At 39.0% G+C, this 13500-nt stretch overlaps 1 protein-coding gene across 4 annotated transcripts in view; it reads left to right on the forward strand.

The window, feature by feature from the left end:
* The window catches only part of LOC146548631 (voltage-dependent calcium channel gamma-6 subunit-like), a 43926-nt gene extending 33323 nt beyond the window's left edge, over nt 1-10603 (forward strand). For all 4 annotated transcript variants that reach the window (XM_085261632.1, XM_085261633.1, XM_085261631.1 and 1 more), the window contains 5 exons: nt 645-755; nt 993-1101; nt 5420-5494; nt 8038-8175; nt 8267-10603. In XM_085261632.1, the coding sequence (XP_085117758.1) occupies nt 645-755; nt 993-1101; nt 5420-5494; nt 8038-8175; nt 8267-8487 (654 nt within the window). In that variant the 3' untranslated portion in view covers nt 8488-10603. The remainder of the gene's footprint in view (nt 1-644; nt 756-992; nt 1102-5419; nt 5495-8037; nt 8176-8266) is intronic.
* The last annotated feature ends 2897 nt before the right edge of the window (nt 10604-13500 follow it).

Here is a 13500-nt window from a genome sequence, read left to right on the forward strand (position 1 = left end):
TTACATCCCGTTTTGTCACTACATTGAATTTGACGGTATTCAAAAGTTATTTATAAGCAATAACCTGGAAATTTATCTAATGGTGTTCTTACTGGAGGCAGTGGCAGTTACACTATTCTTCGCATGAACATCTGGTCATTTGCATAATGACAAAGAAAAGAAATAGCTCTGTCATAGTTTGGGCCTATATTTTAGGCAGTGGGGCTAGGGATATTCCTGAAGACTACTAAAAGAAATTAAAAGAAAGGTTGCCTAAAAGAGTACAAGCTGTCTGGTTTTGCCTTATATACCGCATTGCTTCAATAATCATTGCAACTAGTTCCAATTTTCCAAGCAAAATATAAAGAAATGGTACTTCAAGACTTTTGCACAATGCTGTGAATAAAATATGATATAAATGGGGCACATTAGTTAGTCTGTTTATCTTTTGTTGTGTATTAGATTTTGGCAGGTGTGGGTCCCTACCAAATAGGAATAGACTGTATAATCTGGGAATGAACGCTAACAATTAGAGACTAAAGGGCAGCGTGTAAGGGACACTGTAACTGACTACACCTCACGACTTGAGCACACGCCAGTGACAGTACATTTATGAAAAAAAAAAATCCTTACGTTAACTTAAATTGTTCTTGTTTTGTCACCAGATCAAATTAGCATTCTTTGTCGCCATTGTTGGTGTAGTCCTGACAGTCCTCGGGGTCGGGACTGAGTTCTGGGTGGAGCTGGCACCGCCGAAGAGTTTCTATAACAATCAGGTGAAAGTCAGACTTTTTTCTGTTCATGAGCTATGTTGCTGTTTTCACTGATAAACAGATGTGACAGAGTGTCTTAGATATTATCTGTCCAAGGTAGAAGTAGTACGGGCTAAAGTACCAACTAAACAGTCATTTCCTTTTAGAAATGAAAGGCTGTTTGGTCCAAAGGGCAAAACCCTGTGATCGATGGCAAAAAATATTACCCCTGATTTTAAATCAACAGTCTTTGTTTTGCAGACTTGTCTGACAGCCCACTATGGGCTGTGGAAGGGCTGCACCAAGACCCTGTGGGTGTCTGATATTGACCCAGAGAGAGAGAGCTGCGGACCTGCTGAACTGGCTGGAGGTGACTTGTGAAATTACTGACTGGTTGGGTGGATGTGTGTCTAACTTTTGGATGATGGATGACTAGTCCGTCTGATGAAAAGAGGTTTGAACAGATGATTGATGGACCAATCAGCTGACTGGACGTTTGTCAAACCGTCGAGCTTGTTGGACAGTTCAGTTTGAGGGAGAGAGTTAGAATGAAGGAGTGGTCTACCTGACTTTTTGGCTAGACAAATGATGCTTGGCTCACTGTTTGATGGCTGGCAGGCTGAATAGTCTGGCTGAGTAACTGACTGAGTCATTGTTACAGAGTGAAATGGTCCACATTTTGTTTTGGGGTCAAGTGAAGGGATACAACAGAACAAGGACAACAATATCCGGCTTCTGTTTGAGTGTCTAAACACTTGAATTTTAACTTGTGTTCATACTGCATGGGTTTTAATATATCTGTTTTAATGATTTCAAATGCTGTTCTGCCACGATGAGAGAGCGGTGCAGTGTTCAGCAGTGGTTGGCTGGGGCCTGTCTGCGTGGAGTCTGCATGTTCTCGCTGTACTTTCTTCCTATAGTCCAAAGGCATGCACATTAGATAAACAGGTCATTCTAAACTGATCATATGTTTTGATGGAAGAGTATGTGGTGGTATATGTAATCCTTGTGATAGACTGACTTGTCTAGTGTATACCGAAGCAGCAAAACAACTGTCACATTGAACTGCAAAAAACTTCAGATCTCAGAATCCCATTTTAAAATGCCAAACTTTACAGCAATAAAAGTCATGTTTACATCCTGGTATGAAAACAGCTTTGGCTCATATATACTCAGTTTGACCATCCCTTCATACTTGTGCTGTTGATCCATTAACTAATAATTAGAACACTCAAGAATTTTGTGCTTTAGTTTTGGTGAGTAAAATTCTAGTCTATCGGTGTGCTGCACCTATAGAATTTATGGATGCAGCCTGCTAATCAAGCTTGCTATCATTAGCTGATAATGAAAACCTCTAATGCAAATATGGTCTCTTCTTGCTCAAACAGCCCACAGCTGAGGCTTCAAAATGTCCAAAACAGCGCCTCAACACCAATGGACTAAAATAATACCCAATGCTCCAACTCTATGCTGTCATATACCCTACCAGTTCTCAAGCCTAATCAGGTTCTACTGATCTCACAACTTACAGTTTCAGGTGCAGGAGCAGCAGAACAAAATGAGACTGTGGGTTGGAAAACTTTGGAAACATTGTTAAAGCTATTTTGTCAAGGTGTGCTGTGTGGCAGATAGGATGAAGGACCCAAATGCAGCACTCACAGGACACAAGGGTGAACTAAAAGAGGCAGCTTTATTGCGCTGTAGCAAAAACATACTAGGAACCAAAAATCCAAAAACAGAACACTAGAAATTAATGACAAGGAACTAAGACACTGGGAATAGAGGTAGAACCCTACCAAGAACACGGAGGGGGGAAAAGCACACAGCATGGTAACGGTACAAAGCAACACTGACAGAGAGAAACACAGGGCTTAAATACAGTGAGGGGAAATGAGGGAATGAGACACAGGAGGAAAGCACAGCTGGGAGTAATCAAACGTAACAAGACAAGGGGAGGCAAAACTAGAAACACTGCACGCAGGACAGGGACTATGAAAATAAAAACATGAGACAATTCACACAGACGCTTGACACTAAGACGTGGAAACATGACAGACCTGGGAACAGAGGAAACATGAGGCACAGAGGCAAAACTGACTAGACGTGGAACACAGTAAAAAACACAGAAACAGAACAGAAAACCTAAAAACCAGAACTATAATTACCATACAACCAGAAAGCCATAATATAAAAAGTATAACTTAATTCAAAATCAGAAACACTGAATGACCAGACCCAGGACCAGGACATATTTGCAGTATCGCTCCTATTTTCCATGACTCACCTGTATGAACTCCTCTTTTTGCTAAATGATTCGTATAAAAGAACAAAATTGAGATTTTAAGATAAGATAAGATAAGATAGAACTTTATTAATCCCTCGGGTGGGTTCCTCTGGGAAATTCGACTTCCAAAGAAAAGCACAGCAACGACCGAAGTTACAGTTACAAAAAGAGAATTGTTATATATATATATATATATACACACACACACACACACACACACACACACACACATATATAAATACAGAGACAAATATAAATAAAATATACAAAGGGGATAAATAGAATAAATAGGAATAAAAAAAATAAAAATAAAAATACAAGTGAATTGCACATTTCAAGTATTGAGTCTAAGGACTGAGGAGTCCACAGAGACATCTCTGCATCTTATCAGAGAAGAGATCTCTTTGATTATCATCAAGTGAGAAAGCTTTACAGGGTAATGGGGGTGCAGTAAGATTTTTTGAACATGTGGAAGGAATGAATATGAAGCTGAAACAAGTAAAATTCTTGGCCTGCACCCTGCATCAGGAAAAAGATTCACTGTCAAAGAACAAAACAAACCTTCTTTTATGTTATAGACTCCTTTAAATTGCTAAACTACAATGTTAGAAACTACTGGAACATAGTAAGTGCAGTACACGTGTTACAAAGTCAAACACCCTGCAGAACATCATGGGCAGTAGAACAATAAATGCAATATGTGTCATTTGCAAACGAGCCGATTCTTTGTAGCAAACATCAAAAGCGAAACAACTTTTAACCGCTCCTGCTCAGCTCTGCTGAGAATCTTCTTTATTTTGCTGGGCACACCAAGCAGACCAATCACATGCAAAGACAGGCAAGGATCATAACATTATGTAAAAGAAGCAAGAAGGCAGAGGTTCAGGAGACAACGAGTGCAGCGGTACAGGCAAGAGACAGAGAGACGAGGAGATGAATTTGAATTCAAGGCTAAAGAAACGAGCAAAATGCAAAAGTAAGATAACTCGGAACTGCTAAATTAGGCTAAAATACAATGCTCTGAATGAAGGGCCATTTAGCCAGGCTTTTCTAAGGGAGCCGAGTCAAAAGAGCCAAATCTTTGAAAAGAGCTGGACCACCCATCACTAATATAATATACTCTCATTTTGATCATTTTTTTCTTTTTATATGGTTACATGGATGGTTAGATTTACCAAGGTTTAATTCTGCTTAAACAAAGATATTATGTAGCCATATTGAGATGTCACATAGCACTAATAGTGACGCATACATGCATTCTGAAAAAGCTCAGTGATTCCATTTATGAATGTATGGAGTATAATTTGAGATAAAATCTCCTCTTAATATAATATGGATGTATATAAAGTTTAGCTTTTAGTCTATACTACAACTTTCAATAAAAACTCAAATATTTATTCATTCACAGATTTATTTATTCGAAGAACATGAAAAACAGCAAGTTGCTGAACCCAAACCTCAGAATTTAAAAATGATCATCATTGAATTTTTAGATTTTAGCTCATCCAGTCAAAGGACTGATCAGTATATACCACAACAATGTGTCCATCCATCCGTCTGTCCACAGTTCAGGAGACCTGCTACTCCACCTATAATATTGTCTTCACCCATTCTGTGTTCAAGGTCACATTTACAGGCAATAACCTGGGAACTGATGGATCATGAGTCAGATGAACTGCTACATCACTGACTGTTCTGACTTTCCTGCTTTATTAAGATCCTTTATCCAATTTAAATGTGAGATGTTATTTTAGGGGTTTTCTTCTTAGCCAGACACTGATGATGGAAATTCTGGCCCACAAATTCCTTTGGGGATTAAAGTGTACACATGTTCTGTGGTCAATGAAAGGAAAGTCCAATTATTGCCTGACTGGCCAGCTACAGCGAGCCTTTATTTGTTGATGGGATTTGAATTCTGCCAATTGGGATTTTAGAGTGCTGCACTGTTCGTTGAAACTCTTATAGCTGCGGCAGCAGAAAAAAAAGAGACCAAGCCAGAACACTGAGGATGCGGCTTTGATCACACTAATTAAGAGTGATGTGTGCGCGTGTTGTGCATGCTCGTGTTTGCCAATGCACAAGGGAACAGATAGAGGTGTCACAATCTATTTGACGGCCAATTTCTAATTACTGTAACACATCATCAAGAAGGCAGAATACAAATTGCGCAGGAAGCATTGGGTTGTCACCTTGAGCTTGTCATTGACGTTCACGGCTGATTATGTTTGATGGAGAATAATTGAAACCAAAGCATCCAGGGGTGGGACGAGGAAGAGGATGTGGGGATGTGGCTTCTTGAATTTCAAAAAGATGATCAAGATAATTTGCAACTACAGGAGATTACCTGTCAGTGTTCATGTCACTTATAGCGATTTGTCTTTCGCTCTCCTTTCGTCTCCTGCAGAATCAAACTGCACGTACTTCAAGTTTTTTACTACAGGGGAAAATGCTGTGATGTTTCAGAAGACGACACAGAAAAGTGAGTCACTTAGGCTCTTTCAGCTGCCCACTCCTCTCTTTTCTTTTTTCTCCACTTGTACCTCTCACTGACCCCACCCCCTCCCCCTTTCACCTGTGCCCTCTCTGCCCTTTCATCTTTATCCTCTCTTATCCTGCCATCACCTTTCCCATGATCTATCCCTGTATTTCTCTGTCCCATCGTTTTCTCTGTGTCTCCCTTCACCTCCTTGCTACGCTCTTTCAGGTTGATCATTGTCTGCTCCCTGAGTGTTTGAAATGCATTCCGCCTACGCTGCGTTCAAGTGCCTCCGAGCTGCTGTCTAACCTCCCATTTCACTGGCAGTTTCATAATGTATTAAGATCACACAGCGCCATACACTGAATGAAGAAAGACGCACGTACATTAAAAACTCATTGTTCACTGGTGCCACATCATTGTCACGCTATAAGCCTCAATCTAGTGATTTAAAGTCGCCACGAGTATGAAAAATAATTCATTTGGAGTCTAATTCAAAATCCATACACCTATCCAAACCTTTTACATCTGAAGATGATTGTGTTATTGGAATAAAAGCACTTTCCAAGACATCCAACATGCCATTTACATCTGTAGCATCGGTGGTTTTGGAGGGACTGAAAATTGTTCAACACAAAAATTTTCTGTTACATTATCTGTAGCTCTGTAGCTAGCAGAGAAAGTGCTGTCTTCTTTTTTGGCAGGATATATGTTGTCAGAATCCAACAAATAAGATGACCCTAAAATTTCTATCTTTTCCCAACTTTATCGCACTACTTTATATTCTGTCTCTTATAGCAGTGGTCTCCAACCAGTGGACCATGGACCAGTCATGAGTTGAGGCTTGGGTGTGAAATTTATAGTTTTCAGGGTTTTTATTGATTTGTATCGTTATTTCTTTTATCGTTAACTCGCTTTCCCTGGGTCTTTTTCTGTGTGTTATGAATAGATGTTCTTTTTTTTGGTACTGGTTTAATTTTTGTTGTATTTATCTGCTACACCTTAAAGGCCAGTCCATGAAAATATTGTTGGACATAAACCAGTGTATGGCACAAAAAAGGTTATGGACCGCTGTCTTATAGTTAAAAAATATATATATAATATACACATTTTCAACTCAAATGTGTCTTCAGTGTAATCTATGCAAAACAATTTCTGCAAATAAGTAGAATCAAATATCACCTATAAACAAACATTTTTTTATTACTACAAGCTTTCTTATTTGCATTTGTATTCCACCTGAAGTCTAATCAAATTTAGAAAGCTCTGGTTGTGTTCATGTAAATGAGTCCATGTGCAGCGCAACTGAGGAAATAAATTTGCCAAAACCTAAACTGTCCAATGACATTTTAGCATTCATAAACAATGACTGGCACATGGAAGAGGAAGTCTTGGCCTGGATATCAGCTGGTTTTACGGGAAAGGTCAAAATACTAACTTTTATCTCCAGAATCTAAATGAGTGTATGCTAGCCAAGGGTTTTCCGATTTTGTGTTCAACCTAACTTGTGTCACTGTTCATGTGGACGTAGCGCTTTCAGTGGGAGAAACGTTTCATCACTCATCCAATTGACTTCTTCAGGCTCAGCTGCAGGTTTCCCCAACCTTAAAAACAGTACATTTGCACATTGACTGAAACCAGCCCACTGAATGAACAATGGGCTGTGAGGTCACTTGGATGAGTGACGAAACGTTTCTCCCACTGAAAACGTTACGCCCGGATGAACAGAATCAACCGTTTAGCGTTTACTTACCTGGATGATTGAGCATGCCCCAAAACATGAATTTAAGATTTAGTTTGGGTATACAGTCACAATGTTAGTTGAGCATTTATTACAACAGAGTGATTCACAAACTGGAATGTTAAGCAGCTTTTATTTGAGCAAGCTCCTGAAACCTCATGCCTTAACATGGAAGCTGTGATTTGCAACATGGGATCATTCCCATTGCTAATTTTTCATTAGTCAAACCAAACTGCGTACAAAGCTGCTTTATCATTCCTACTGGAAATCATTTGCAATTTGTTACTGTCATTCCTCAACTGTGTCACCCCCGTCATTAGTGAACTGGCTAATTGTGTATATTTTTTCCATGAAATAGACTCCTACTAACACAAATATAAAATGGTTTACGTATCATTTGTTCAACCTTGCTACGAGCTGTTACACACGAAAGCCCTGTCCGCATTTAAAGCGATTTACTCGTCATGCATCGCTTTGTTGCTGACAGTTGATTGCTACAGAACAAGGCGCCAGTTGTGTATGTAACCATCTAATGTTTTTACCACTTCATCATTTCAGTCAGTGGTATCCTCTCTGGTAGTCTCCTTCTGTGCTGACACCCCCTAATGCTATGCTACAGCAACATTACAGTGAGACAAAAACAATGGCGGCATTTAAAAGGCAGCAGCTGGTTACAAACTTGTCCGCTCTGTCTTTTAGATACGATACATTTTTCCCTGTTGAACACAGAAATAAATGAACCACCTTTTGATCGAGTTCTGTCCAAAATCCACTTATATTAACACCGTCATTATTCCCTATGTAGATCTGAATGTGGCAGCAGCAATGTTGGCCCTATTCAGCCTGTTTCTGATGGTGATGGGCGCCATCTGCATCACTATGGCTCTCAGTAAGGAGATCCTGTTTTTCCTTAAACCAGCATCTGTATGCTTCATTCTGTCAGGTCAGTAAAGGTGGCAGCAAAGTTACCCTCACAAAGGCAAATTTATCCAAAACTTAACCTCTCACAGCTCGTTCTGGTTCCTCCATCACAGGTGTTCTGGTGCTCCTGTCCCTCTTGGTTTTCCACCAGTCTGTTTTGGCTTTTCTTGCCAGCAATCACACAGTTCCTCTCCACCATGAGCTCTCCTGGTCAGTATCGTGTATTGGCTGTGCGGGGGCTGTCCTCATCGTGGGTGGGATCCTCTTCCTGCTGTTGGCGTTGCCCTACAGCCCCTGGCAGAAGTGCCTCCCTCACAAGGACAGCAGTAGCTAGTGGACTGGAGGTGATGGTGCATTTTATCTGCCCCTCTTGTAAGGGGGAGGGTGCAGAGAAGTGAGGAGGTTTCCCAGAGATGTCTTACCAAAGAGATAGCTTTTTCTGTTGACTTAGAGCAATTTTGTTAAAAGAGTCGCTGGTTTTACTTTAGTTACTGCATTTACCAAAATATGCCATTATCGTATCCTAATTTAGTAAAAAATAGCTTTAATTTCTTTCTGTTGCACAACAAGCCATTAATTTACAAAGAATGTGGTGACCTTATTGCTCAGATGTGTGTGGGAAACACTTCTGTATTGTCTTACTAATGATCTTGCAGGGTTTAGAGGCTATTGTTGTTAATAATTCAAAAATGATTTAAAAAAAAGAAAAGAAAAATTTTGTTCCTTCCAACTTTTTTTTTTTAATATTCATGATTTTCATCCCTCTACTTAAACTCACTACTTATTTAAGAATTTGCTGAAATGCCAATTAAAATATCTGCCACCTTCACTGCTAACATTTTTATGATGCTCGACACATATTAAAATGCTTTCCAGTTAATTTCTCTCCTTATTTATTATTCACACAGCTAATTCACCCATTAGCTAATAAGCTTTTAAAATGACTTTTGTTCTGTGTGTTTACTCTGAGAAAGGTTCTGCTCATAGATGCACAATTGCACAAGCCGAGAGCATTCAGCAGTTAAATGTTGTGTTAATGTCACTCTTGTTTTACCCCAAATACATTTACTGTGGCTACGCTTCGATAGCTTTCTCATTTTCTTTTAAAAAGCTGCCTTTCTGCTCAGGTAACGATGTGACCACACCATCATCAGAACTGTGTGCTGACTGCCAATTTGAGAAAGTCATAAAGTTTATTTTTAGTGATGTGTGAAAAAAAACAACCCTGATTGCCTTTTCTCCCGCAGAGCTCCTTTATTATTGCTATGATGTTTTTTGTTGATCCTTTGTGTATATTGAGATTATTTCGAATTACCTGCATAACCATGTATGAGCCCGTCTTCTTGAAATTACAATTATATGCATTTAATTCAAAACAAAATCACTTTTGTAAATTTAAAAAGAAAAAGCTGCTAAATTGTGTATTTACTGACAAAAACTTGTCAGTAAAATATAATTGTTACTGGGCTGTATCCCTCTGAATTGGATAAGCAGAAGAAAATGGACGGTACATGCTTTTAAAATGGTTTTCAGTTATATTTTTTAAAAGCCAAAAAGGGATCATGTTGCGGGTTAGCCATGAAGCTTCTGCAGCACTAAATAATGCTGATATGATTCAATATCACTATTGCTACTTGGTTCACTGGAAAACATTAGAATTTCTGCAGTAATCAGAAATGGAAATTATAATAAGATCAAAGCTTGTTTGAGTATATTTTCAAGGTCATATATGAGCTTACAAAACTTTCCATATATTTGGCTGATAAAATAAATGATCACAATTCACTGTGTTCAACGTATAAATATAACTTCAAGGAGACAGGTCCATCCTGTTGTAATATTGTACCAGTACATATACATGTATTTATATATATATTTGGCTGTTATAAATGTAGCGTAACACTCCTGTCTTGTCATCTTCATCACATGCAGATACAAGAACACTGTAAGAACAGTATTGGTTTGACATTTTAAATGTAAGTACAGAGGGGACTACACAGTCCTGCAGAAGCTGCACTGTGTTAATCAGCTGCCAGGTTTTTACCTTCAAGGTTTTTCTCGGATGAGTTCTGTTAAAACAAAGTGCTTCTCTGCCTGAATGAAGGGTGAACTGTCGCTGCAACTTTTTTGAACTGAATCGACTGAGTATGAATGAGTTCATTTCATTATTAAACATCACATGAATATTTAATGTCATCCTCTATCAGGTTCCATTTTTCTCCTATTCTGCACTCTCAACACGTTCTTGGCTTACAGTCGCTGCCTCCACTATCGCTGCTTTTATGAACTGTCCCACTTTACACCTCATAACTGAACTGTTAACTACATGCTCTATTTCATACTTTTTCTTTGGGTTCTGTTCATTGGAATCTCATCAGATTAAAATGCTGTGTAATATTGCAGAAGTATTATTCTGTATTTTGAATAAAAAACATGCTTTGAGATTAAAACCTGAAGTCTGGCATATACTGTACACCAGGATGTTTGAGTAGATCAGACCTGTCCTTGTCCATCTCGCTGCATCTAAATGATCAGGTGTGTAAATGTTTGGTGGGTCACAATTTGTTTTTTGTTTTTTTTTACAAAATTGGCTCTGCTTGGCACAACATAACAAAGATGTGTTGTGCCACAGTGAGGTTTTTTTTTTTTTTTTACCAGTATGTTTGGTTCACAGTAGGGGTGTGATGATATATGGGTACTAATGATATTTGTGTATGTAAAAATGAAATATTTATGGAATTTTAACACATATGATTATATTCTGGGCGATCCATTGCTAAATAACTAAATAACAGGAGCACTACTGGATTCTCTCAAACCACCATTTGTCATGGAAGCCTGTCACTAAGCGCTATGATGTAGCCTCAGCTTATTTACACATTTTATGGCTGGCTAAAGTTTGGCCGGCAGCTTCTCTCACACACCTGGAGATTCAGTTCTCACAGCAAACATCCTTAGTGGGACTGAGTTACTCACACAGGTGCAGTTTGGCTGTCATGGTGTTGCTGAGGAGACGAGCAAACTGCTCAGGACTAAATTCCTAATTTATTTACAGATTAAATTACCACTCCTGTCCCTATCTCAGCTCTGAGTGTTTAAGCTAACCCTAGCTGCTACATTAAATGATGCCACTCTGCCCTGCACCTCACATACACTCGCAGGTGTGTCTACACTTTGTGGATGTGATGATACACTTGCTCTGTGTTAGCTTCATGGTGCTTTGGTATAGGTACGATGCCAGTGACATTTGTATAACATACACTTATACTTTGACATTATTTTGCATCATCAACAGTAGGACATGCATTTTTGTGACTACTTTATATGTGCAGGCATTGCACAGTGGAGCAGAATCCACTATGTGTGATCCACAGGAGATCCAGAGACCAAACAGCAATCTGCAGGCTACAAAGACTGAAGATGGTTCAACTGGTATTTTTCATCATTCATGGGGTTGTGAATTTGTGACCCGGGGTTAAACTCCCCACTTTTCTTACATATCACATTGTACCCCCTGCAGCTATGTCCTCCTGTCCAAGGTAAAATTCAAGTTGAAGGGCCAGTGTCTTGATACAGTCCCCAGCTGGCGTTCCAGCATGTCCTCTGGGCAGTGCATGATATGCATTCAGAACAGGACTTCAAGCAAGCATTTTGCAAGTGACAGGAGCACTTCGAGCAGTGTATCATTGCTACCTAATACGGCATGTGTTTTCTTTTTATAGGCACAGTCAATACTTTTCGATTCCACCACCTCGCATACGTAGGTGTGTGACAAACGTAAGTTGTAAATGTAGTTCAAGTGTCAACTAGATGACACTATGAGTAAGGTAATAAAGTTGCCTTAAAGTCTATATTTATCCTGCTGCTGAGTTCACAAAGAGACATATAGATACTGTACATGTGAAATAAAAATCACAAAATTATCAGCTGAATCTTATTAGTCAGTAAAGGCAAAAGTTAGCAGGTGAAGATCCAGTTCTGAGTCTTTATTAAGATTTCTTCTTCCTGGCATTTTGGAAAAGAACAACAGGAAGTAAAAGTCTGGAATTTATATAGCACGATTCAATATTAGTTAGCACAGAAGGTACTTTAAACTGTAACTCACAGTGATTCACAATTTCATACATTCAAAGATACTAATTCATAGATTCAATTATACTACTCAAAGGTTATTTAACCTCATGTGAATTGAGCACAAGTAATCTGACTGTCAGGTTAATCCATAAAATATGAATTTTCCTAATGTGTCCTGTAATCTTTAGATGTATGCCACACAGAGCCTTTAGCTCACATTCTGATCTTAAATTCAGTGGAAACCAGAGAATTGTGAATAATATTAGCACTGTTATCAGCTGGGTTTTGGATTGCACTCAGTCTTCACTACAGCTGCTTTCTTTGTAATAAGGAAAAGGAAAACTCAAAACATCTCTTCAAAGGATATTCCTACTTATTGCACATGAATATTTTTTTAATCTTGATATTTGAACAAATTTGACTTATTAAGACAGCAAACTGTAAAGAACTGCAGAAAATGAGAAAAGAGAAAGAGTGCAATGACATATAACAAAGGTCCCCGGCTAAATTTGAACTCTGAACATTTCAGTTGCATGTTACATGCTGTTATATGATACAGTACACATTTAGACGGCCAGAACACCATCTAAATCACCTTCTTCACATCAGCAACTACTAACATATCCAACATTATCCTTTTACATTTTATTGAATTTGTAAGTGTAAAATAATCCGGTGTTATTACTTTCAAATCAAACAATTATCCTATGCTCTTTGGCTAATGGCAGATGGTTATGGAACAACACTCTGGATCACTGAAGGATACCATTAAAACGTGCAAGGATAAGAATGGTTTTTGAGTGCATTTTCATGCAGCATGTACAAATTGCTCAGATCTGGATTTTCAGAACCCCGCACTGCCTTCATCACTGGTTCAGTTCTTGTTATCATGCTCACGGCACAACTCTGTCACCATGTTGACCTCCTTCCAGGCTCGCGTCTCTCTGAATGGTCTCCCACGCTGTTTGGCTGCGACCTCCTGGCTAAAAATAAACTGTGGCTAATACGACTGACGTAGCAGGAGAAACACAAACCTGGAGACGAGCTGTGCATGCAAACACACTCAAATGTATTTGTTCTGAGACACATTTACACACTGGATCTCTTCTCTGCGTGGTGCACAGATTTGATGATACACGTGGTACTCACTGGGTGAGCACAGTGTGAATCGGGTTTAAACTGAACCCCTGGCATCGTGCATTCCTGACATCATCCAATCCACTTTACTGCACCACAGAGAATCAAATTATCATCCTGAGTTTAATAGGAGAAG

The sequence above is a fragment of the Mchenga conophoros genome, linkage group LG22, assembly GCF_057382185.1.
Source record: "Mchenga conophoros isolate Kocher_MC1m ecotype Shallow Benthic linkage group LG22, M_conophoros_male_GT1.1, whole genome shotgun sequence".
In the NCBI taxonomy this organism is placed as follows: Eukaryota; Metazoa; Chordata; class Actinopteri; order Cichliformes; family Cichlidae; genus Mchenga; species Mchenga conophoros.